The 24,183-nt window shown below is 42.4% G+C and overlaps 1 protein-coding gene across 1 annotated transcript in view; it reads left to right on the top strand.

The window, feature by feature from the left end:
• The window catches only part of ATXN10 (ataxin 10), a 154,497-nt gene that overhangs the window by 18,788 nt on the left and 111,526 nt on the right, over positions 1-24,183 (top strand). The window contains exons 2-5 of the mRNA XM_065887467.1: positions 2,775-2,966; positions 8,008-8,090; positions 19,064-19,160; positions 21,374-21,532. Coding sequence (XP_065743539.1) covers positions 2,775-2,966; positions 8,008-8,090; positions 19,064-19,160; positions 21,374-21,532 — 531 coding nt within the window. The remainder of the gene's footprint in view (positions 1-2,774; positions 2,967-8,007; positions 8,091-19,063; positions 19,161-21,373; positions 21,533-24,183) is intronic.

The raw sequence follows: 24,183 nt of genomic DNA, 5'->3' as shown, positions 1-24,183 counted from the left end.
TCATGAACTTACTAATCGTCCTATGGTTGGCATATCAGTTAGCCAGTTTTCCTAAGAACAGTGCTGTTATTTTGTGTTGTCTATTATAGTTTGATTTCAAAGCTTTTGCTGTGCTAGATGTCAGTTTTGAGTGAAGCAGAGGTTAAGATTTCAAAGAGTGACATCAGAGAAGACCATTCACAGTAGGAAGGTGGTGCCCATGAGAGAGGGAGCTTGTGAAGGACCCGCTGAAAGAAATCATACTGGCTTCTTTACCCCAGGTATAAACACACATTTCTTAGTCATCGTAGGAGAAAAAAAAAAAGAGGCTTTATTGTAGATTATTGGAGTTCTAGAGCTCTACTTTTACTTGACTATAAGATTAAGTAATAAATGTCATCAGAACTTTATGCAGGTGGGGCAGATAGAGGTAATTAGGTTCATTCTTTGTTGTAGAAACCATGATCACTCTTGGCATTCTTCAGAATGTTTTAAACCCGTGGGTACTTTCTTGGCGTGTTAAGAGTGCCCGCACTATATTAAGTATTGCTCGAGCCCAGAGCACGCCTCCCCCAAATAAGCCTCAGTGGCATATTGATTTTTTTTAAATTAAAGTTACTTAAGAAAAAGCCAGTGCAAGAGGGACGCTCTGACCCTCCTCTCTGTTGAAAGCAGGCAGTAAATCTCCGTGTGAGAGGTACCCTCCCTGCATCTGGAGTCAGAAGGACAGCCTTATCCCCAGAGGTGAATTTGGGGCCAAGAAGCCTATATAAACAAACCTTGTTTCCTCTATAACGTACTACCCCAAGTCCAGACTCTCCTTAGATTCTTCACTAACTAAGCACCCAAAGCCTAAGTTTCTTTGTTCAGTCAATTCCTCAGAAATTTAGTGTTTCTTTGTCTAAAAAGTATAAAAGCTGCCTGCTGTGGCACATTTTTTAGGTCCCATTTCTATGAGACCTCCACGCACACGAATTAGAATTTCTTTTTCTCCTGCGTGTCTGTCAATTTTCTTATTAGTCCAGTGGCAAGAGCTCTCGGGGTAGAGTGAGAATTGCCTTCTCCCTAGCAGCACCCACTTCTCCTTAAAGCTGTCCTGAGAGTGTTAGTGAATCTTCTTTTTGTCATATTGTCACTGAAAGTGGCTTACACACTCCATTGTTTTACACAGTTTCTGAGGCAGGACTAATGCTGCACCTTTGGACTTCGGCTTTTTTATTTGGTCGCTTAATTGCTGCGACCCTGAGTCAAAGCTTCATGATCCCCATTTAGAGAGGGCCAACGGGGGGAGGTGGGGCAGATTATTTTATGCACGATTTCCCAATTTTTAATTGATTAATTTATATTCTGCCTCTTTCCAAAAACAAATCTGACATGCTGTAAAAAATAAATACAGTTAGATAAAATAAAGGTAAGGGAGGAAATTGGAGGGGAGGGAAAAGCCAGAAATAAGGTTAGTACCCAGAAGTCACGCTGAGGGATTCATAGTGTTAAAGATGGGTCGTGGGTTTGACTCCAGGCTTCTTAAAGGCAAAGACAGAGGAGAACGTGATAAATAAAGTGATTTATATCATCCATCCTTAAGATAAAAAGGCGACACTTGGAGTGCAAGTATTTATGGTCCTGAAGCTCGCGGAGGGAGTGTCTCCCAGGCCCCCGAGCAAGCACAGCCTCTTGGGACGCTTCAGTGGCCGGGCGGGCTTCTGGAGAAATGCGCAGCTCCCCGGTGGTCTGTCTTCAGTTCATCCAGGGGGTGAATGTAGGGTGCTGGGATTCCACAGTGCGAGCACAGGGAGAAAATTCCTATGGTCAGGACTTATCTGTAAGAGTCTCTTCAGTTGTCTAACAGCAGTTTTTCTTCTGACGTTAAAGCGGATTCTTGTTTCTTTAGGGGATTCGCGGAATGAGGAAATGGGCTTGCATTTAGGTGCCGTGCTGCATACAGAAACCCTTCTCTTCATAGCTGTGGGATGAGAGCCAGTGCGGGCAGTGCTCCTGGCGTGAGAGGCCGTGGGAACTGAGGTGCCCAGTTGTGGGTGGGGCGGGGTGGACAGCCACAGGTTCGTCCCCTGTCCCGGGCACACACTCTGCCTGGAAGCGAGCTCGCTCTATCTCTCTGTCTGTCTCCCTCTGCTTCTGTCTGTCTCCTTCCATCCTTCCTGCTCCCCCGGCTCCCCATCTTTGTGGTTGAACGTGTGTGAGCTCAGAGCACTGCTTCTGGCTCCTCCATCTAAGAATGGGTAGTGGCTCTGCCCCCCAGGCAGTCCTTTGTGAGGATCCTTTCTCATAACTTTACTTCAGGTACACACTGGGTGACAGAGGACATGGTTATATTCTCTGTCTAGAACGTGAGATGCAGATATTCTGGTTTGACTAAGGGCGGACCCATAACCATAAACAGTCACCTTAAACGGGGGTTCGGGTTGTTGTGGGGGTGGAAATCCGACTGTTTCAGTTGGAATTGTGGCTCCAGAAGTTATTAGCTGAGGGATGTGGGCAAGTTACATAGACTCTTCTGTGTCAGGTGTCTTGTCTTTAAAATGGAGAGGACAGTATTGGCTTCATAAGGTTAATGCAAAGATTAAATGAGATAATACAGGCACAGGTTGATAAAAGCAGTGCCTTGGTGAAGTGCTCAGTGTACGTAGCTCTTTTGTGTCGTAAACTAAGGAGCTGGAACAGATAGGCCTAGCTTGCCTCCCCACAAAATTAAGTACCAGCAGTGTTCTGAAAAGGACATTTGGAAATGTCTTTTTCTTTTTCTTCTGGTTTGTAACAATTTTATCCTTTTTCAGAGAAACGGCACCCAGGACTATTTTCCAAAGAGTCCTGGATATCTTAAAGAAATCTTCTCATGCCGTTGAGCTGGCCTGCAGAGACCCATCCCAAGTGGAACATCTGGCTTCCAGTCTGCAGTTAATAACGGAGTGCTTCCGGTGTCTGCGGAATGCTTGTATTGAGTGCTCTGTGAACCAGAATTCAATCAGGTACTCTTCTTTGTAGTTACATAAATGCCGTTGATAATATCTCTTTGTGTGCGTGCATGCTGGTTCTGTCATGTTGGCCTATCTGTTAGAGATGGTTTTGGCATCGCAGTCACGTGTGTTTATTAGGAGACTCTCTCCGTCTCCGGGGACAGGTGCTCTGCAGGACTTGCTGTGGGAGACTCCTGGTGAGTATGTCATGGGACAACATGTGTAACGTTAGGGGTCATTCAGGTTTCTCACTTGTATTTATGATGTTTTGAGGGATTTGGTTTTTTACATAACACAATGATTTGAACTTAATTTTGATTCTTTGATTCTAGATTCTGCCTGCCTAAATACATTTGCAGTTCTGGACTTCACTTTTCTTAGTTGTAGGTATTTTAATTAGTTTTAGTGTTTTAATTAGTTGCCCTTGTGTTTACTTCAAACAGGGAGCACGATGTGAATTTCTAAGACGGTTTATCTTAAGCGTTCCTTAAGATTGTGTAAAGTTGCCAGCTGCTGCCACCTAATTTATAATATACAACTAAAATGTGGTTACCAAGATGAGCAAGAGAATTGCCCTGTCCTGCTCTTGTTCTTCTACATGTTACACTCTCCTCCCAGAACTGAGCACCCTTCCTCTTTGATTTTATGCAATCTGCTTTTTATTAACAATTTTTACTTGAGATGAAGTTAGAAGCCACAAAGCATGCTCACTTTTATTTCCTGGACTTGAATGTAGACAGAGCCCCCGGGCTCCCTGTTACTGCCATGATGAGTGAAGTCGGGCTGGCCCAGAAGCCGATGGAGAGACTCCCTGTGCTGCCTAGACGGTCTATACCTGAGGCTTTGATATGATTAATGAGGTTTTTTTAGATCAAAGGAGAGGGAATCAAAAGAGAGAGTGGTTTAACTTCAGCACAAAATTGAACATGGCGTCCATATACAGATAAATGGATAGAAACAGTAATGATCTTGGTAGTAATAGTTAACATTGAAAAAGTATAACTAGAAGCAGCTAGAAGCGGCAGGCCAGAGGCTAGATTATTTTGTCCCTTTCCAGGCAGGGAGGCCCTCTAGTGTGACGGGAGAGGGAAAGGAGAGCCCTAGAATGGAAATTCTAACCATTCAGGGCATCAGCTCCTGGGAAAAACATTTTTGTAGTCAGAAAGACAACAAAGATTCTGGTAGGGACTTTGAGGTCAACCTTAACTAAAGCTGATATTCCCGAGCCTGTCAAGATTCAGATCTCAACCAGTATGTATTTTTCTGATGTTTTCAGTTATTAAAGAGTTAATTAAAAAGTAGGATGCTATTAAGGCCTAGACCTTTTTACATCTTTTGTCTGAACATTGCACTTTGTATGGACTGGAATTATTTTTTGCCAAGGATGTATGGAACATGGGGTATGATACAGCAAAGCAAACAGTCTGAGTCCTGTGAAATTTCAGGAAGGACTCAAAGAAGACTGTTGAAAGCAGTTAGCTCTGCATGTAAATACAATCCCTGTTGCTGGGGTCGCTATACTTTTACTGCAGAGAGCCAGATAAATAGTTCAGGCTTTGTGATCTCTGTCAGAGGGGCTCACTTCTCCCATTGTAGTAGAAGGGAGCCATATGTAGTACGTGGACAAATGCACATGCTGTGTTCCAGTAAAACCTCATTTGTGAACACTGAACTTTGAATTTCATAGAATTTTCATGTCCTGAAGTTCCATTTTTCTCCCCCCACCACATCTGGCCACACAGAAGCAGGCAGTGGGCCCCGGTGCCTGGCAGCCGTTTGTATATGTAGAGGCAGGAGGAGGAACAGAGGTGGAACAGCATCTTCTTTTCGGAGGCACGTGCTGAGCCCCTTTTCCCACCAGTCTTGTGTTCGGATAAAGAGGAAAGGAGCAATGGCTGTCTGCCCACCTGGCCTTGTGGAGGGGAGAGAGGACTCTGGCCTTGTGCACACCGACCCTGACCCTCTTCTTTAGCAGTGAATGTCTTGGTTTAATTCTGATTTATGTTGAGAAGAAGTGAAGAAGGTAGGGAGCTGTATGAGTTTCCTTTGCTGCTGTAACAAAGTACTGCAAATTCAGTAGCTTAAAATAACAGAGATTTATTATCTGACAGTTCTGGAAGTCCAAAATCAGTCTTCCTGACCTAAAGTTAGTGTCAGCAGGGCTGGTTCCTTCTGGAGTCTCTAGCAGAGAATTGATTCCTTTGGCTTTTCTAGCTTCCTGAGGCTGCCTGCATTCCTTTACCTCAGAGCAACACTGTAACCTCTTCCAGTCTCTTTCTGACTCTGACCGTATGGCATCCCTCTGATAAGGACCATTATGGTTACATGAGGCCCACCCAGGTGATTCAGGATAATCTTCCCATCTTCAAACCATTAATTTAATCACTCCTAGAAAGTCTCTTGTGGTATTTTCTGACCAGTTCTTATTCTCCAAAAACAGCCAGCAGTCCAATTCAGTTCCATTCTGACACTAACTACCTCAAGTTAGTGGCTTCAGATCCCGTCACTTCATGACTCAGTCCCACAAGACTGCCCCACCTTGGATGCCAGCTGCAAATGGGGTACCCAGGCTGCATTTCTGCCCAGCTGACTACAAATTCAGGGGTTCCCAGGACACCCCTCAGGTTTGATAATTCAGTAGAACGACTCAGAACTCAAGGTAGTGCTTTACATTCTGTTACTAGTTTACTGTAGAGGGACAGCCACCTGGAAGAGATGCATAGGATGGGGTGGGGCACAGAACTTCTGCGCCCTCTCCAGGCATGCCATCTTCTGAGCACTTTGATGTGCTCATCAGCCCGGTCAGAAGCTTTCCAAACTCATTGTTTTTTTTTGTGGACTTTTTGGGGAAGTTCCATCACATAGGTGTGATTGATTAAATCACCGGCCATGGTGATTGAGCTGCCTTCCCTTCCTCAGAGGTAGGAGGTTGGGGTTGAAGGTTCCAGCTGTCTGATCTTAGGACTGGTCCCTCTGGCAGCCACCTCCCATCCTGCAGGCCCAGGAAGAGTCCCCTCTTTAGCATAAGCTCAGGTATGGTTGAAAGGGGCTTGTTACGAATAACAAAAGGCCTTCCTCTCACACAGGAACTTCCAAGGGTTTTAGGAGCTCTGTGCCAGAAACTGGATCAAATATAAATTGATTACATCACATCTCTTTGCCATGTAAGGTAATATATTCAGTTTCCAGAGTTTAGTATGTGGACATCTTTAGGGGGCCATTATTTTGCCTAGCGCAGTCTACCCTTTGGCCCCTAAAGATTCACGTCTGTCCTATTTGCAAAATACATTCATCTCGTCTCAAGGTCCCCCACATTCTCGACCCATTCAGCATCAACTCAAGCCCCAAGACTCATCTAAGTCTCATTAGCTAAAAAGTCCCAAATCTTAGCATCTAAATTACATCTGGGTGAGACTCTGGATGTGATTCATACTGAAGCAAAATTCCTCTTTATCTTTGGACGTGTGAGACTAGACATGACGTTGTCTGCTCCCAAAATACAGTGGTAGGACAGGCCTAGGGTAACAGCTTTAGACATTACCCTCTAAAAGAGGAGGAAATTGAGGGAAAAGGGAGTCACTGGTCCCAAGCAATTTCAGAATCCAGTTGGGCAAACTCAGGTTTTGAGGCCTGGGAATGATCCTCTGTGGCTTGGGGCTCTGCCCTTGGTCCTACCCTCAGGGTCATCCTTCCTTTTTCTCGAAGGGTAAGAGTCATACATGTTTTCAGCTGAGTAACTTTATCAGCCTCTTTCCTGCCTGTGGGATTTTAACATTTCATTTTCATTTCATCCTTTCTCTGCATTTCATCCAGGTTGGCAGAGTTTCTACTGGTATAACATTCTCAAAAGCCTTGTGGGTCTCACATGTATGTCACGGGGAGTTATATACCATTAAGCAATCTAGGGTCTGCCGTAGAGCTTTCTTAGATAACCCCATCTCTATTCCTGATTTCTGCTTAGGTCACTGAGGGGAATGAGTAACACTCCTAGTCTCTTTAAAGAGCCCTCTGTGTAACTGAACACCAACCTTTTGGTTCTTCCAAGACATTAGCAAAAGGTCATCCAGCCACATCCTTGGCTTTCTCTCCAGAGCACAGTTTCCTCACAGTGGATAGTCTAGTTTTAGCTTCTTTTGCAATCCGGATAGACTGAGAATTTCCCAAATCATACCTGGTTCCCTTTTAGTCTCCTCTGTCTCTCGCCTCTCGCATTTTACCATACACACCAAGAGGAAGTCAGGCCATGCCTTCAACGTGTTGCTTGGAAATCTGCTCAGCTAAATATCCAGGTTCATCGTTCTGCTAAGCTTCTGCCGCTGGAGAAAAAGGATTGTTCCGTCCAGTCTCCAGTAACGAGTTCCTCATTTTCTTCTGAGATCTCACCAGCAGTGCCTTCAGTGTCCACATTTCTATTCAAGGCATCTAGGCCTTTTCTGTCACGCTTCTCAAAATTCTTCCAGCCTCTGCCCATTGCCAGATCCCAGAGCCACGTCCACGTATCTGTGTGTTACAGCAGCACCCCATTTCTCCTACCCACAGTAGTGTCCTGTTGCTACTTGACAAATTACTAAAAACGTAGTGGCTTAAAATAACACATTTATTATCTTACAGTTCTGAAATTCAGAAGTCCACAGTGGGCCAACATGGCTGAACCCCTTTTGGAGGCTCTAGGGGAGAATCATTTTCCTTGCCTTTTCCAGCTTGTAGAGGCTGCCTGCACTCCTTGGCTCATGGCTGCCCTCCCTGACCCTCTAGTATTCCTCTTATAAGGACCCGTGTGATACATTGGGCCCGCCTGGTTAATAATCCAGGATAGTCCTTTCATCTCAAGGTCCTTAATTTATTCACGACTGTAAAAGTCCCCTTTGCCATGTAAGGTAACATATTCACAGGTTTTGGGTATTAAGATGTGGATACCTTGGAGGGCCATTATTCTGCCCACTACAGGAACTGTTAACCGGTAGTCTCTGCATTCATTGTGGATCATAATTTGAAGTGCAGGTTTAAGAAAAAGAGTGTGTCTAACGTTGTCCTTTTTAAAAACCTTATACAGGAACTTGGATACAATTGGTGTTGCTGTTGATTTGATTCTTCTTTTTCGTGAACTTCGAGTGGAACAGGAATCCCTGTTGACAGGTAATTTGCAGTATGATTCATGGATTACTTATATCTTTGAAAAGGATTTAAATACCAGTACTCTGAGTATTACATCATTCATTAAAGCAGATGGTTCTGTATTTCATGATACAGAGAAACTTCATTAGTGATATTAAAGAATCATCATAGAAGAAAGTTGTAGTGACTTCCAATTTTCTCCCTCTGCTGTGGGCTAAATTGTGTGTGTTCCACCCACCCCGCCTCCCCCAATTCATATGTTGAAGTCCTAACCCCTAGTATACTTCAGAATGTGATTATATTTGGAGACAGGGCCTTTAAAGAGATAATTAAGGTAAAATGAGGTCATACGGGTAGACCCTAATCGAGTGTCACTGGTGTCCTTATAAGAAGAGATGAGGACACAGGTGTAGAGGGACAACCATGTGAAGACACAGGGAGAAGATGACCACCTGCAAACCAAGGAGGGAGGCCTCAGAAGAAGTCAGTCCTGCCTACGCCTTGACCTCAGACTTCTAGCTTCAAAACAGAAAGCACATTTTTCTTATTTAAGGCACCCAGTCTGTGGTACTTTGTTATGGCAGCCCTAGCAAAGTGTTACTGTGTCTTTTAATATGTGTCGATGTGGCAGGCCCTGTTCTCGGTGTTGCATGTGATCTGAACAGGGACCAAAGCGGTCAAAAACCTCTGTCCTCAGATGTGTATGTTCCAGTGAGGGGAGCCTTGTATTAAGTATATTAAATAAGGCAAATATACAGCATGACACAGAGGGAAGTTAGCTCTGAGTGTTAATAGCTGTTGGTATGGGATTAAGAGAAAAACCAAGCTCCTTAATTTGAAGCCCAGGAAGCTTTTCCAGACTTTTTGGAATGTTTTTGGTTCTTGAACTACTTGCATTAACACTTCTTTGGACAGAGGTTATTATCATACCATTATATTTAAAAATAAAAACATATAATTTTAACAGGTGATCTCTTTATCCAAGGAATTGAAATACCTGTGGGTAAACCTAAGTCATTTAATAGAACATCTCAATGTAAATATCCAGCTTATAAAATGTACTAGATTGGAGGTTAAAAGAAATTTTTTTTAGTGCTAATTCAATGAATAGTTACTTCAAATGAGAGCTCTCCAGCTGTATTTAAAATGTTGATTTATATACAATTCTTAATGCCTATACTTACTGTATAAAGTGAAGCATGCTTATTTGAATGTTAGTGGGGAGGCTGCTTTGAGAAGGTAGGGAGAGAATTTGAGCTGGTCATCGTCTTTCTTCAGAGGCATAGAGACTGAGGCCCACAGTGAAACAGGCTAACTGAACTGTCAGAGGTACCACCCGGCTTAGTTTAGTTCTCATTCTACTCTGTGATTTCTTAGTGTTTTCATTTAAAACTCATTTGTTAAAATGCCTGCGTCTTTCTATTTGATTTAGGATTCTTCCTCTGGGACATTGTAATTATTTTTTGAACTAATTAAATTATCTAAGAATTGGCACACAAAGTGTTGGCTCTAAGTTTTTTGGAACAGCAATAATTTCTTTAGTATTCTCAATTTGGTAGGGTGTAGCATTAGGTTGTAAAGTGTTTTAAAATGTTGTATATTTAAAAGTATTCTTGCAGCTCCATTTTGTGATAAAACAGAAGCCTCAGTGCTCAAATTGGGGGGTTAAAAACCAGCAGTAAAATACAGATTTCACTCTCTTGTATGGAAAAGCAGTTATTTTTGAAGTCTGACTGTGGTATGATAATTCAGAAAGAGAGTTCAGAATGTACTACGTTTTATAATTGCTGGAAAAAACACCGATGTGGTGGGTAGTGTGTCACTGACAGAGCTGAGGAACTAGGGTGGGCAGGAGTAGGTTTCTCTGGTAATGGTGGATTCCTAAATAAGACACCAGAGGAAGCACTGCACAAACGCTGTGAGTAAATAACTGTCAGCGCGGAGCCAGCCCTCCTCCACCTGTGCATAGAATCCCATCCCCACTCGCCCACTCAGAAACTCTTCCTCTGAAAGTGTCCCCTTTCTCTCCGGCATCATCCCTTTCCCCTCTTTACTCTGTCATTTCACCAGCGTATAATGTGCTCTCCTGTTTGCCACTTAAAAGTGTCTTCCCTTGACTCTGTGTCCCCCTCGGTCCAGTATCCCTTGTCTTTATCCCACGGCTGCTACAGAAGATTGGTTACTTGGTGTTTACAAAATGTGATGAAAGATTATTTCATCCTTTCTTCTCAGGATTAATTTTCTCTTCACTGAAGCGAATAGATGATCTAGCAAAAAAACCAAAGGAGCACATTTCTGAAACTTTTTATGAACTGGTTTGCCACTGATGAATAAATCAGTTGTTTGGTTGGCGGCTTGGCTGTTCATTGATATCCACCAGTCAGAGAGCGTGGATCTTCGTAGACCTGTTTTATGTTAGGTATATTAAGAGTTGTTCACAGTTTATGTAGTTGCAGTTACATCAGTTAATACATTTTTTATTGTTACGAGATTCACATCACATACAATTAACCACTTTAAAGTGAACAATCGAGTAGCATTTAGTGCATTCACAGTATTGTACAGCCACCACCTCTGTCTAACTGGAGACATTCTCATCACCCCAAAAGGAAACCCTGTACCCATTGAGCAGTTGCTTTCCATTTCCCAGTTCCCTGAGCCCCTGGCATCCACCATTCTGCATTCTGTCTCTGTGGATTGCCTGTTCTGGATTTTTCATATAAATGGAATCATAGAATTTTGTGACCTTTTTTGTCTGGCTTCTTTCAGTTAGCATAATGTTTTTTGAGGTTCATCCACATTGTATATGTATCAGTGCTTCATTTCTTTTTGTGACTGAATGATATTCCATTGTATGCATAGAACACGTGTTTTGTGTATCCGTTCATTCATTGATGGGCATTTGGGTTGTTTCCACCATGTGGCTCTTGTGCCACTGCTTGGCTGTTTAGAATAGTGCTGCTCTGAACGTGTGTGTACACATATTTATTTGAGCACCTGTTTTCAGTTCTTTTGCGTGTATACCTAGGAGTGGAATTGGTGCGTCAATTTTATATGTAAATTTTTAAGAAACTGCCGAACTTTTCCATAGCAGCTGTTTTATATTTTCACCAACAGTGTACAGGGTTCCAGTTCCTCCACGTCCTTGCTGACATTTGTTTTCCTTTTTTTGGAGTATAGTTATCCTGGTGGGTGTGGAGTGGTATCTCATCGTGGTTTTGATTTGCATTTCCCTAATGACGAATGATGTTGAACATCTGCTCATGTGCCTTTTGGTTATTTGTAAATCTTCTTTGGGGAAATGTCTATTGAAGTCCTTTGCCCAGTTTTTTTTTTTTTTTTTTTTAAGATTTTTTTGACGTGGACCATTTTTAAAGTCTTTATTGAATTTGTTACAATATTGCTTCTGTTTTGTGTTTTGGTTTTTTGGCCGTGAGGCATGTGGGATCTTAGCTCCCTGACCAGAGATCGAACCCGCACCTCCTGCATTGGAAGTGTGGAGTCTCAACCACTGGACTGCCGGGGAAGTGCCCTTTGCCCAGTTTTTTTTTTTTTTTTTTTTGCGGTACGCGGGCCTCTCACCGCTGTGGCCTCTCCCGTTGCGGAGCGCAGGCTCAGCGGCCATGGCTTACGGGCCCAGCCGCTCCGCGGCGTGTGGGATCTTCCCGGACTGGGGCACGAACCCGTGTCCCCTGCATCGGCAGGCAGACTCTCAACCACTGTGCCACCAGGGAAGCCCCCGCTTTGCCCAGTTTTTAATTGGGCTTTTAAATTTTGTTGTCAAGTTGTGAGAGTTATTTATGTATTGTGGATACTAGGAATTATGTTGAATCTGAAGATCCACTTGGGGAGAACTGCCATCTTAATGATATTGAGTCTTCCGGTCCATGAATAGGGAACATCTCTCCATTTATCTAGGTCTTCTTTTTCAATTGTATCAGTTTCAAGTAGATGGCTTGCGTCTGTTGACAGAGTTGGAAGGACATTACTGAGGCCAGAAGGGAAAGTGGAAGTGATACTTCTCACTACCTTCTTGAAAAAGGCAGCCAGTGATATTACTGAATTTTATTTGGAATTCAAGAATGCAACTTTGTTTCAACAATGAAGCTTAAACAAATTTTATAGTATGTTAGTTCAAACCTAATAACAGATCTCTTCAAAAGCGTTCTTGTTCCTTGATACAATGCCTGTACTATCTTTTGACTTTCTCTGTGAGGACCTTACTCTTCGTAGATTTTTAGCAGGGTATCTGTGCCAGTTTTTTGTCACCGCTCTTGAGGTAAGAACTATAATTACGCTGTCAAAATAATATTTAGAGTATTATTTTCAGAGAATAATTGCAGTGGTGTGACGAATATATTATGCTCATCAAATTATATGTAAACATAAGCATGAGTTATTTTAATTGAGTTATTGGTGTTGTTTTTGGCCTTTGTTCTTTTCTAATCTGTAAAAATAATGTTGGGCTTTTTGAGGGGCTTTGTAACATTTGCTGTATTTACATAAAGATCACTTGATAAGCTGTTTGGTAAAAGTAAACTGTCATTTGTACTTTGTCTGGAGTTTTCTTTTCTTGTTTCGAGGACGTCTTTAAACCTTTTCCTTCCCAGAATTATGTTCTGATTCAGAGTGCTAATTTTTAGTTGCCTGATGAATTGTTGGGTTGTTTGGCTTTCAGACCGACTTATATTGTTGGCTTTTTTTGTGTGTTAAATTAAATCTTACAAGGATTTCAGTGTTAATACTCTAAAATAGTCAGCAGAAATAGAAATGTCATTTTACACTACGACTTAAGATGAAAATGAAGGTATTATTTTTTATTATGAACATTTTATATAATTTCATTATAGAGTGATTTTTAAAAACGAAAAGAAAAATAATCATTGTATATGCCGGCTACGTTAGGCAAACACTTGACTTTTTTCTAGTCATCCTTCAGTATTTGTGTGCATGGCTATGAATGTGTATTGCAGTTTTGTATCCTGCTTTAGTTTAGATTATAATGTGAATTCAGTTTTGAGGTTCTTGGTTCAGCATTTTGTCTTCAGAGTTTTTTATCTCAGTGTTTTGCTTTTTGGCCACAATTTCGCAACTCTTCTTTGAGCAGCCAGTTGTCGAGTTACTATGAGTAAGCGAATAGCACAGGCACATTACACGCCTCAACCTTTTTCATCTTTACGGCTGCTCTGCCTTTGAGCTATTGGAGCAGCAGCGACAGGCTTTGAAGGGAAGGCCTGGGTTCCGGAAAAGTCTGAGGACAGAGGACCCGAGCTCCAGGCCTGGGTCAGTAGGCCCATCCCTCCCTCCTAGCAAAGCAGGGATCTAGGAGGTTGAAGGTCTTTGGAAGTCCTCTTGCCCTTAAAAACATCTCCTGGTTGCTGCCTGGCCGGGATTTCCGTTAATAGAGCAGGAGCTTTCATTTCATCTCAGACTGTCCTGTGGCTCCTTTCCTTGATGAGCCGATTCCTGTTGCTGAGGAAGAGCCACTGCTTGTTTTTGCCTGTCTTGCTTCTGCCACTTGCAGGCTTCATGCCCCAGGCCAGTTACCTGACCTTCTGAGCTTCGGTTACTCTTTGCAAGAGGGGGATAATATTAACCCCGACCCCATACGGCTGTCGCGGGGGTTAGATGACATCTTACAGTTAGAACTGTAAGAACACAGTGTCTGTCTAGCACCTAGTGAGCACTGAACACATGCTAGTTACCACTGTTATTGTTACCTCACTCCTTGGTTCTTGATGCTTTATTCATGCTGGTCTTTTGTTCCTCAGAAGTGTCTCGCCTCTCTCCACTCAGGGTCTCATCACATGCTACTCTGTCTGTATGGACTGTCCTGGCCCCAGAGTAACCACTTTGAAAACAGCGAACAGTCGGGTGCAGGCACTGCTCCCTCAGCATGGGTGCCAGGCGGGGGTAGCTGGGGCCTGGCACGGAGGGCTGAGGCTGAGGCTTGTCGGGCGCTGGCTTTTAGTTGTGTGACCTGAGGAGGGGGCTGGGGCAGGGGTGGGCGTGCAGGGATTCACGGTAGCGTCTGTTCACTGCAAAGTGCACAAGTATTTTAAGTATTTACTTACCAGCATCGCATACCCGTGAGAACTGGCTGACTGTCCCGCTCTCCTCTTGGTGTGTGGGGTCTGGGGCCCTCTCCTGCTGCTGACTTGGGTGACGTGATAAAGATATCTGCCTACTGTGACAATTAAATAAGAACTTGTATAAAATAAAGCACTTGGAACCGTACATGTCGCGTTAGTGATTGTCTAATGTTGGGTGTCGTTCTGGTTACGGAGCTGTTGTTACCCGGCTTTGAGCTTAGCCCTCTGTGCTGTTTCGTGGTGCAGGGGCTGGGTGTCCAGAAACACATTTCTCCTCCGCTTTCAGTGAGGTTTAGCCAGTGAAGGATCTAGTGGGGACCAGGAGGCGGGGGGGGAAGGGTGACTCGCCCCCTACTCGGGTCTCCCCTGGATGGTTCCCATTCCAGCTTCCTTCCCACTTGGAAAGCCTCCTAGTATTTCTTAGAGACACCACTGTTAGCTGGCCTGGGCCCTTCTTCCACGCGCCAGAGGTGCCAGCGGTAGCCTGGGCAGCCCCTTCCACAGAGGTCCGGGTTCCAGCTCTGCAGAGCCCCTCCAGGCTTCTGGGTTCTCACAGCCTTACCCTCTTCCCTTTGTGCCTCCAGTTTGAAGGGTGGTAGGTGGTGGTTTCCTGTAGCCTTAATCTCTGTTACCTCAGTGTTGCCTTTTTAGTTGAACTAATTCCATATATTAAATTTTCTTTGTTAAAGAACAGTTTGGTTTCTGTCTGTCTGACTTGGTCCCGACTGATTGAACTGTTCTTGTTTTCTAAGGCTTGTGCTTGATGCCATATTCTCTCGCTTCCCCTGGGGCCCTCTTTCCCTTCCTCACAACTTCCCTCCCTCCCTCCCTCCCTCCCTCCCTCCCTTCTCTCCATCTGCACTGCCAGCTCGGGTACAACCAGGAGACACAAACCGCACTGCAATTTGAACAGGGAAAATTTTAAATAAAGAATTACTAACTATAACAAAGGCTTGAAATAACAGGGGATTGACTACTAAGAAGTAAAGAGAATGCCAAAGAACACAGGAATTGCAGATATAAGGAGCAGCCAGTGCCCCCAGGGCTAAGATGAGTGTCCAGGGAAGAGGCTCCCCTCCCCCTAGGCCTGAGATCAGGCCTGCTTGGAGAGGGCACGGCTGTGGCTCACTGGGTGGTGGTGAAGTCGCCGAGGGGTGGTGTTGGTGGAACTTGATGGAAATCCACCCTCTGGGGTGCAGGGGGGAGTCGTCCACAGAAAGCTTCCATGACTTGAAACTGGCTTCGAAGCATCCTGAGGAAGTTCCTAGCTCCTGGACACTGCTGGTTGGTCCTGCTGTGCGAGAGCTCCTCACTGGAGAAGCTGCAGGAGATGAACGCCAGAGAAACAGGAGAAGCATGGCCAGAGGACTACCCAGAACCAGGACGAGAAAAACTCCGCTCCCTGCAGCCCTCCAGTGCCCCTCCAGCGCCTCTACCCACGAGGCTGTACGTGCCAGCTGACAAGGGAGACCTTCAAAGGGCCCACCTTTATGTTTGCAGAGCAGGCAGCGAAGCTAAGAAGCAGTGATTGATAACTGGTGCTCAGTCAAGAGTAATTTAAATGCGGTCTGTTCACCGATGCAAAGAACTTGAGAGAACCTTTAGTTCCTAATGCATTACATTCTCACAAACACTTTGTTATTTTCTAATTTTTGCCAGTGCGGTGGTTGTGTAGTTTTCCCGTGGGTTTGAGTGGGTTTTCTTGTGGCTTTCCCGTGGGTTTGAGTGCTTTTTCTTTTGTGTATGTGTGTGTGTGTGTATATGTATATATATATATATGTATGTATGTATATATTGGGTGGGCCAAAAGGTTTCTTCAGTTTCTTCCGTACAGTGGCGGTAGTGGCACTCAGTTGTCTTTAACTTCATTCAAAACAATTTCGTTAAATTGTAGGTGACAGCTGTCATATCAGCATGCATTTAAAAAAAGTCTTATCAAAATTGGTGAATTTTTGTGTAGCCATTTTAATATCGAAGATGGAAGAAAAAAAGCAACATTTTTGGCATATTATGCTTTATTATTTCAAGAAAGGTAAAAACGCAACCGAAACGCAAAAGAAGATTTTGTGCAATGTATGGAGAAGGTGCTTTGACTGATCAGATGTGTCAGAAGTGGTTTGCGAAGTTTCATGCTGGAGATTTCTCGCTGGACGATGCTCCACAGTCGGGTAAACCAGTTGAAGTTGATAGCGATCAAATCGAGACATTAATCGAGAGCAGTGAAGGTTATACGATGCGGGAGATAGCCGACATACTCAGAATATCCAAGTCAAGCATTGAAAATCACTTGCACCAGCTTGGTTACGTTAATTGCTTTGATGTTTGGGTTCCACATAAGTTTAAGTGGGGGAAAAAACCTTCTTGACCATATTTCCTCATGCAGTTCTCTACTTAAACATAATGAAAATGTTTCAGGTTTTTTTGCCACATTGTGTGGCATGCAGAACTTTCCCAACCAGAGATCGAACCTGTGTCCTCTGCATTGGAAGCGTGGAGTCTTAACCACTGGACCACCAGGGATGTTCAAACGTTCCATTTTTTTATTTTTTATTTTTATTTTTTTTTATTTTTATGCGTTACGCGGGCCTCTCACTGTTGTGGCCTCTCCCGTTGCGGAGGACAGGCTCCGGACGCGCAGGCCCAGCGGCCATGGCTCACGGGCCCAGCCGCTCCGCGGCATGTGGGATCCTCCCAGACCGGGGCACGAACCCGCGTCCCCTGCATCGGCAGGCGGACCCTCAACCACTGCGCCACCAGGGAAGCCCCCAAACGTTCCATTTTTAAAACAAGTTGTGATGGACGATGAAAAGTGGATACTGTACAATAATGTGGAACGGAAGAGATCGTGGGGCAAGCGAAATGAACCACCACCAACCACACCAAAGGCTGCTCTTCATCCAAAGAAGGTGATGTGTATATGGTGGCATTGGAAGGGAGTCCTCTATTATAAGCTCCTTGTGGAAAACCAAATGATTAATTCCAACAAGTACTGCTCCCAATTAGACCAACTGAAAGCAGCACTCAACAAAAAGTATCTGGAATTAGTCAACAGAAAATGCATAATCTTCCATCAGGTTAATGCAAGACCGCACATTTCTTTGATGATCAGGAAAAACTATTACAGCTTGGCTGGGAAGTTCTGATTCATCTGCCATATTCACCAGACATTGTACCTTCAGATTTCCACTTATTTAGGTCTTTACAAACTTCTCTTAATGGAAAAAATTTCAATTCCCTGGAAGACTGTAAAAGGCACCTGGAACAGTTCTTTGCTCAAAAAGCTGAAGTTTTGGGAAGATGGAATTATGAAGTTGCCTGAAAAATGGCAGAAGGTAGTGGAACAAAAGGGTGAATATGTTCAATAAAGTTCTTGGTGAAAATGAAACATGTGTCTTTTACATTTACTTAAAAACCGAAGGCACTTTTTGGCCAACCCAATACATATATATATATATATATATATATATATATATATATATATATATATATATATATATATATTCTGTGGAGATTTGGACAAACATACAAGGACATGTATCCATCACTGTAATATCATACAGAGAAGTTTCACTGCCCTAAAAATCCTCTGTGCTCCACCTGTTCACACCGCCTCCTGTGCCCCAGCCCCTGGCAGCCACCAATCTTTTTACTGCCTCCATAGTTTTGCCTTTTCCAGAATGTCATAGAGTTGGAGTCGTACAGTCTGTAGCCTTTTCAGATTGGCTTTTCATTTGGTAATACGCATTTAATGTTCCTTTTCATGGCTTGATGACTCATTTCTTTTTAGTGCTGAGTAATATTCCACTGTCTGGACGGACCGCAGTTTATCCATCTAATGAAGGACATCTTGGTTGCTTCCAAGTTTTGGCAGTTATGAATAAAGCTGCTATAAACATTCACGTGCAGGGTTTTGTGTGGACATAAGTTTTCAGTTACTTTGGGTAAATACCAAGGAGTGTGATTGTTGGATTGTATGCTAAGAGTATGTTTAGTTTTGTAAGAACCACCAAACTGTCTCCCAAAGTGGCTGCACCGTTCTGCGTTCCCACCTGCAATGGATGAGAGTTCTGTTGCTCTACATCCTTGCCTGCATTTGTTGTCAGCAGTCTGGATTTTGTCCAGTATTCTGCAGTTTTATTTGGTGAAATAGTCTAAATGTGTCAACTAGGTTGTTACTAAATCTTATTTAAATCTTCTAAATATGCTGATTGTTTTGTCTGCTTATTTTATAATTTACTGGAAAGGTATATTATTATTGCCGAATTTAATTGTGGGTTTTTCTCTTCGCTCTATACTTTTGTCAGTTTTTCTTTAATATATATTTGAGACCATGTTATTAGGTGATTCCAATTTAAAATTATACCTTTCTGTGAATTCAGTAATTCTGAAATGACTTTAAAAAAATTTCCATTAATACTTTTTGCCTTAAAGTTTATTATGTCTGATTTTAAGTGGTTGTATGACTCCCTTTGTAGGCTGGTATTTGCCTCGTATATCTTTTCACCATTCTTTAACTTTCAATGCTTCGATAGCCTTATATTTTACATGTCTTGTTTTAAATTGTCTATTGTTAGATTTTAAAAGATCCAGTCTAAGAGCAACTGTCTTTCAATTGGAACACATATTCCAATGATATTTAATGTGATTACAGGTATATTTGTGTCTACAGTTACAATGTTTTAAAGAAGTTAATTAATTTTGTATAAGTACATTGTTTTGGTAAGGCATTTTAATATTAACGTCATACCCAAAGTTTCATTGTGGTGAGAGACTTTTATGGTTAAAAGAAGCAAATAAGCTTCCTGTTTAATAACGTGGAGTATTTCTAACTAAGATGTATTTATTTGGTGTTTTGAAAAATTCTTTTAATCATGTATCTTTTTTGCCTTTATAAATCCTCAGCTTTTCGCTGTGGTCTGCAGTTTTTAGGCAATATTGCCTCACGGAATGAAGATTCCCAGTCTATTGTTTGGATGCATGCTTTCCCAGAACTCTTTTTGTGAGTATATTGATAGAGTTTTTCTGACTTCTGAAAAGATTGTGGTTATATCAATTCCCAAACAGGAGAAACTAACCTTTGGTGACAGAACTCAGGACAGCAGTTGCTCTTGGTGGGTAGTGGCGGGTGTAGTACTGGCCGGAGAGGGCACGAGGTAGACTCGTGGGTTCCTGGGAATGTTCTGTGTCTTGATCTGCGTGGTGGTCACGTAGGTATATGCACATCTCATTGGGCTGTACACGTAAGGTTTATGTCCTTCATTGTGTGTCAGTTTTTGCTTTAAGTAAATAAAAGTTTTGGTTAAAGTAAGGAATGCTGTTAAGAACACATTTTTTATAAGAAAAAAGCCATAAAATATTGAAGTATGGGCAGTGAATTAATCATGTGTTAATTGAGCATTTCTTATATGCTCGGCACAATGCTCTATGTTTTGGTAGATACGGAGAAGTATAAGATGTGGATAACCAATCTGTTTATGTAGATTGATTTATGGTGTACTTTCCCTGGTGATTTGCTACTGTGTTTTGACCAGCTGTGTTCATAAGAAATGGAGCATGGAGATGAAAGGTGAGCAGGTGATGGAGGAAGGATAGGTAATAGGAAAGGCCCCATCCTGGGGCAGGAGGCCTGGCTTCTAATCCAGGTTCTGTTGCCAACCAATGGGGTAACTTTGGTGGTGGCAACAATATAAGCAGCAGAGCAGCTGTCGTTTGAATGTCCAGAGCTGGGTCTTTTCTGTATATTTCCCGTCTTTTACCCTTTGCCCTGTGGGGCAAGTGGTACTGTCCCCATTTGGACAAATGAGGGAACTGACACTTATCACTGGTAAACGGCGTAGCTGGAACCGGAACCCCATGCTGCCCTCTGGATCCAAAGCCTACGCTCTTTAAATACCAGCTGCCTAAGTTCTGTGCTGCCTTCCCTGGTTGTATAGGTTTTCTGGGCTCATCTGTATGGTGTAAGGATCAGATAAACGCTAATGTTATCTCTAGCTCACTGAGCCTGTAACCGGTTCTCAAATTCCTGCAGATAATTAGAGTTGAAGGCATAAAATCTTTACGGTTAATAATAATTGAGCTTAGGTTGGAAGGAAAGAATTGTGGAATTCAAGCTGTAGAAATAAAAATTACTCATTTTTGAGAAATCATTCCTTTTAAACATTTTGAATACCTCATCTCTGCCAGGTTCTGAGCTAGAGGAATGGAATAAGGGTAACTTAGATATATTCACCACTCCCCCAAAGCCCGTGCTATAAGCATGTTGTAGTGTAAGAATTGATGTATTAATGACACAGGTGAAACCAGGTGTCACAGGGACACAGAGGAGAGGCCCTGAACAAGGCCGTCAGAGGAGTTTACTTGGCAATTACATGGTGGTTTTACATTCGTTATCAAATCTGGTGCTCACAGAAGCCCTCTGAGACAGGCCAAGGAGGTCTTGTTATTATATTCCACTTTTATGTCAGAAAACACACCGAAAGAGGTTATGTGACTTCACTCTATATGTGTTTGTGAGACGGATACAACCAAATTTGAATTCAGCTTTGGCAGGTACTGGCTTTGTGTCTTTGGGCAAGTAAAGTCAACACATTCTTCATCTATAATAAAGGATAAAACCTCCTCCAGAAGAGTATTAATGAAGTTTAAATGAAAGAAAAAAAGTCCTGCCATAGTGCATAACCCATAATATAATTGAAAATTGATAAATTAGTGACCTTTCTAAGATCACATAGCTGATAGGTGGGTTGAACCGGGAGTTATACGGAGGCTTTTGACTCCAAATTTTATTTCTTGCCAATATATCATCTTTCCCTTAAACATTCTGTCCCTCAGACTGTTAAAGAAATGTCTGTAGTCATTGAAGTATCATTTTATGCCTTTTGATTTTTTTTCTAACAAGAATGAACATTTTAATGCTTTATAACTGTAATCATTTTACCTTTTTCTTTAATCAGATTCTATTTGCTTTCTGCCTCTGACTCATAAGTGAACTGCAGCTTTTGTATTGGGTTCTCTGTGTCGTGACTAATTTTCAATTTGCTGTTTTTGCCATAAATTATGTACTTGTTTAAAAGTGTTGTAATTCTTCATTAAATCCTTAAAAATATCAGTATATACTGAACTTGTTAATGGGATTATTACTATTTATGAGTTATAATCATGTTTTATCATGCTGCTAAGTTGGGCTAACACCCTGATTTCTTTATTTGGAAGGTCTTGCTTAAATCATCCAGACAAAAAAATTGTTGCCTACTCATCAATGATTTTGTTCACATCTCTTAATTCTGAAAGAATGAAGGAGCTGGAAGAAAACCTCAATATTGCGATTGATGTCATAGAAGCTCACCAGAAGCAGCCTGAATCGGAATGGCCGTGAGTATCTTGTTAGAAACGTGGCTGCTTAAACATCCTGACATCACTTTCCTGGTAGAGGTTTTAAGTAAAAGTTTGAATTATAACAATTGAACAGTAAGTTTAAGCTTAACATATGTTGAAAAACTAGGAAAAGGTCCCATTTCTAGCCTTTCTTGTTTGTAAATAAATATGTGCTTCTCTGATGTCCTTTCTATTCTGACTTCTGCTTTGGATGGAGTATATTTTTGATCCTCTCCCAAGATAATTTGTTCTATTTTCCATAAAGCTGGAGTATTACTTACAGGCCCTAAACGTCTTTGTGGCATTTTATGTTTCTGATTAGTGGGACCCCACCTCCCTCATAAAATATTAGCACAAAATTTCTGCATTTACAGAAATAGTAATTCTGCAAAAGAATTTAATTACAAATTTAAAGTTTATAGCTTAGAAGATATTAAATGTGATTGAGACTCTTCTTGTTATAAAGGTCTTTATCTTTGGTTCTTCCCTTGAGCAGATATAGGGTAAGAAAGTCAACACGATGAATTCTGAAAGTTGAGAATTTGCTTGTAACTTCGTGCAGCCCCTGGAATGGAAAGTATATTATATTTAGAAAAACAGTCCCAGCAACTAACATATAAAAACGCATGCATAGGGCTTCCCTGGTGGCGCAGTGGTTGAGAGTCCGCCTGCCGGTGCAGGGGACGCGGGTTCGTGCCCCGGTCTGGGAGGATCCCACATGCCGCGGAGCGGCTGGGCCCGTGACCCGTGGCCACTGGGCCTGCGCGTCTGGAGCCTGTGCTCTGCAACGGGAGAGGCCGCAACAGTGAGAGGCCCACGTACCACAAAAAAAAAAAAAAAAAAAAAAACTCATGCATAATTGACAGCCATTTAAATGACCATTTTTGAGTTGCAAGAAAAAAATCTCCCTGTCACTGGCATTCCATCGTCATTGCCTTTTGTATCTAATATTATTTGCCACCAGGATTATACACTCAATGTTATGCCATAAGGTGGTGTAGCAAAGAATTCCAGTTGTCTGTATGGATGTCCAGTCAGAACGCCTTTTTTCTGCCTGTATTGTAAACTGTGAGAGACAGTTCTTATCCTTTAAACAGTGCCAAAGTAAAAATGCTGCTATCTTTACTCACTAGTAGATGTTTACTATTTGTTGAATGAAAGAAAGAATAAATGGGTTTTACTCCTCATTGGTTTGACCTGAAAGCAGCATGAAGAACCAGACCCTAGCTCAAGGTTTAAGTTCACCCGAACTTCTTTCCAGAGAGGCTGCCGGAGCAGAAGTACCTGGGGAGCATCCCAGGAGGCACCACAGAAGTCAGGAAACTGAGCATTTGTTTTGATTTTTAGGTGAATGAGGAACCTTAGCTAAGGCACTGAACTTCTGTGGGCCTCTTCTTCCTTATTTCTAAAATGAAAGAATTGATTTAGGTTAGAAGTTTCCAGACTTCTGAATTTCGTGTCCCATATGTTATTTTAAAGGCATGTGGACATGGTTACAAACTCACTAGAATGGTTGGTTTGGCACAAGGACTGTTGGGTAGCGACACTGCCTGTCTTGCTGTCTACCTGTCTGAGCTTGAATGGCAGTACCTTAAGATGTCATTCTTGCCCTTTGCTCTGATAACTTTACCTTTTTAATTATATTTGGTTAAAGTGAACGAGCCAGTATTCAGTTCTGGTGACTTTTAAAGCATATGGCTTTGCATTTGACTGGTTACCTGGTGAGCACAAGCTTGACATCATTGCCAATCAGTACTTATCTGAATAACTCAAAAGTGCAAAGGAATGCTTAGGAGATTTACCTGGAAAATGAATAGTCCATCTGCACCTCTGTGGGTACCCAGAGTTTTTCCTGGGTTGATCCTGCACATCCGGGAGCTGCCTGTCTGTACTTCCCTGGTTTGGGGCCTGGCTTACACTGAGGAGTAGTGCCCGAGTGGCTTTGCTCTATCTTATTGAGGGCCCACCGTGAGACACTGCTGAGAGCACTGCCCGCCGTGTCACAAGACAAGGGGCTCTGGTTTCTCTGCAAAGACTAATTGCCCTTTTCATGAGGGATCTGATTTGCTTTTATCTTGGAAAACCCGTGGATTAGAAACTATTCCTGCTTTGTGCAGGCTTCTAGGAAATTCAGAAAACACGCAGATGCTTGCTTCAAACATTAATTAATTAATTCAGTAATTATTGATGGAGTTCTTGAAGTGTACCAGGTACTGTTCATGGCACTGGAGATTCAAAATTAATAAGACGTTACGTTTTAGTGAGAGACAGATAATGAACCTAAAACCCCAAATAAATGTATAACAAATGTCAGATAAATTGGAAGAAAAATACACAGAATGTGTACTAAGCTGTCCCTTAGAATGGTACTTGACTCATAGTAAACGCTGTATAGTATTAGCTAGCATTTTATTAGTAGTAATACAAATATGATTGGTACAGAAGACAGACAGTGGAAAAACAAGAATCAATGTTGGGTCTTTTTTTTTTTTTTTTTTTGGGCCATGGCATGCGGGACCCCTGCAGTGGAAGCACGGAGTCCTAACCACTGGACCGCCAGGGAATTCCCATGTTGAATCTTTTTTTTCCTTTTCTTTTTTTGCCATAAGCGGGCCTCTCACTGTTGTGGCCTCTCCCGTTGTGGAGCA

Source organism: Phocoena phocoena, chromosome 11, assembly GCF_963924675.1.
Source record: "Phocoena phocoena chromosome 11, mPhoPho1.1, whole genome shotgun sequence".
NCBI classification, from domain to species: domain Eukaryota; kingdom Metazoa; phylum Chordata; class Mammalia; order Artiodactyla; family Phocoenidae; genus Phocoena; species Phocoena phocoena.
This window is presented reverse-complemented; position numbering and strand designations above follow the sequence as displayed.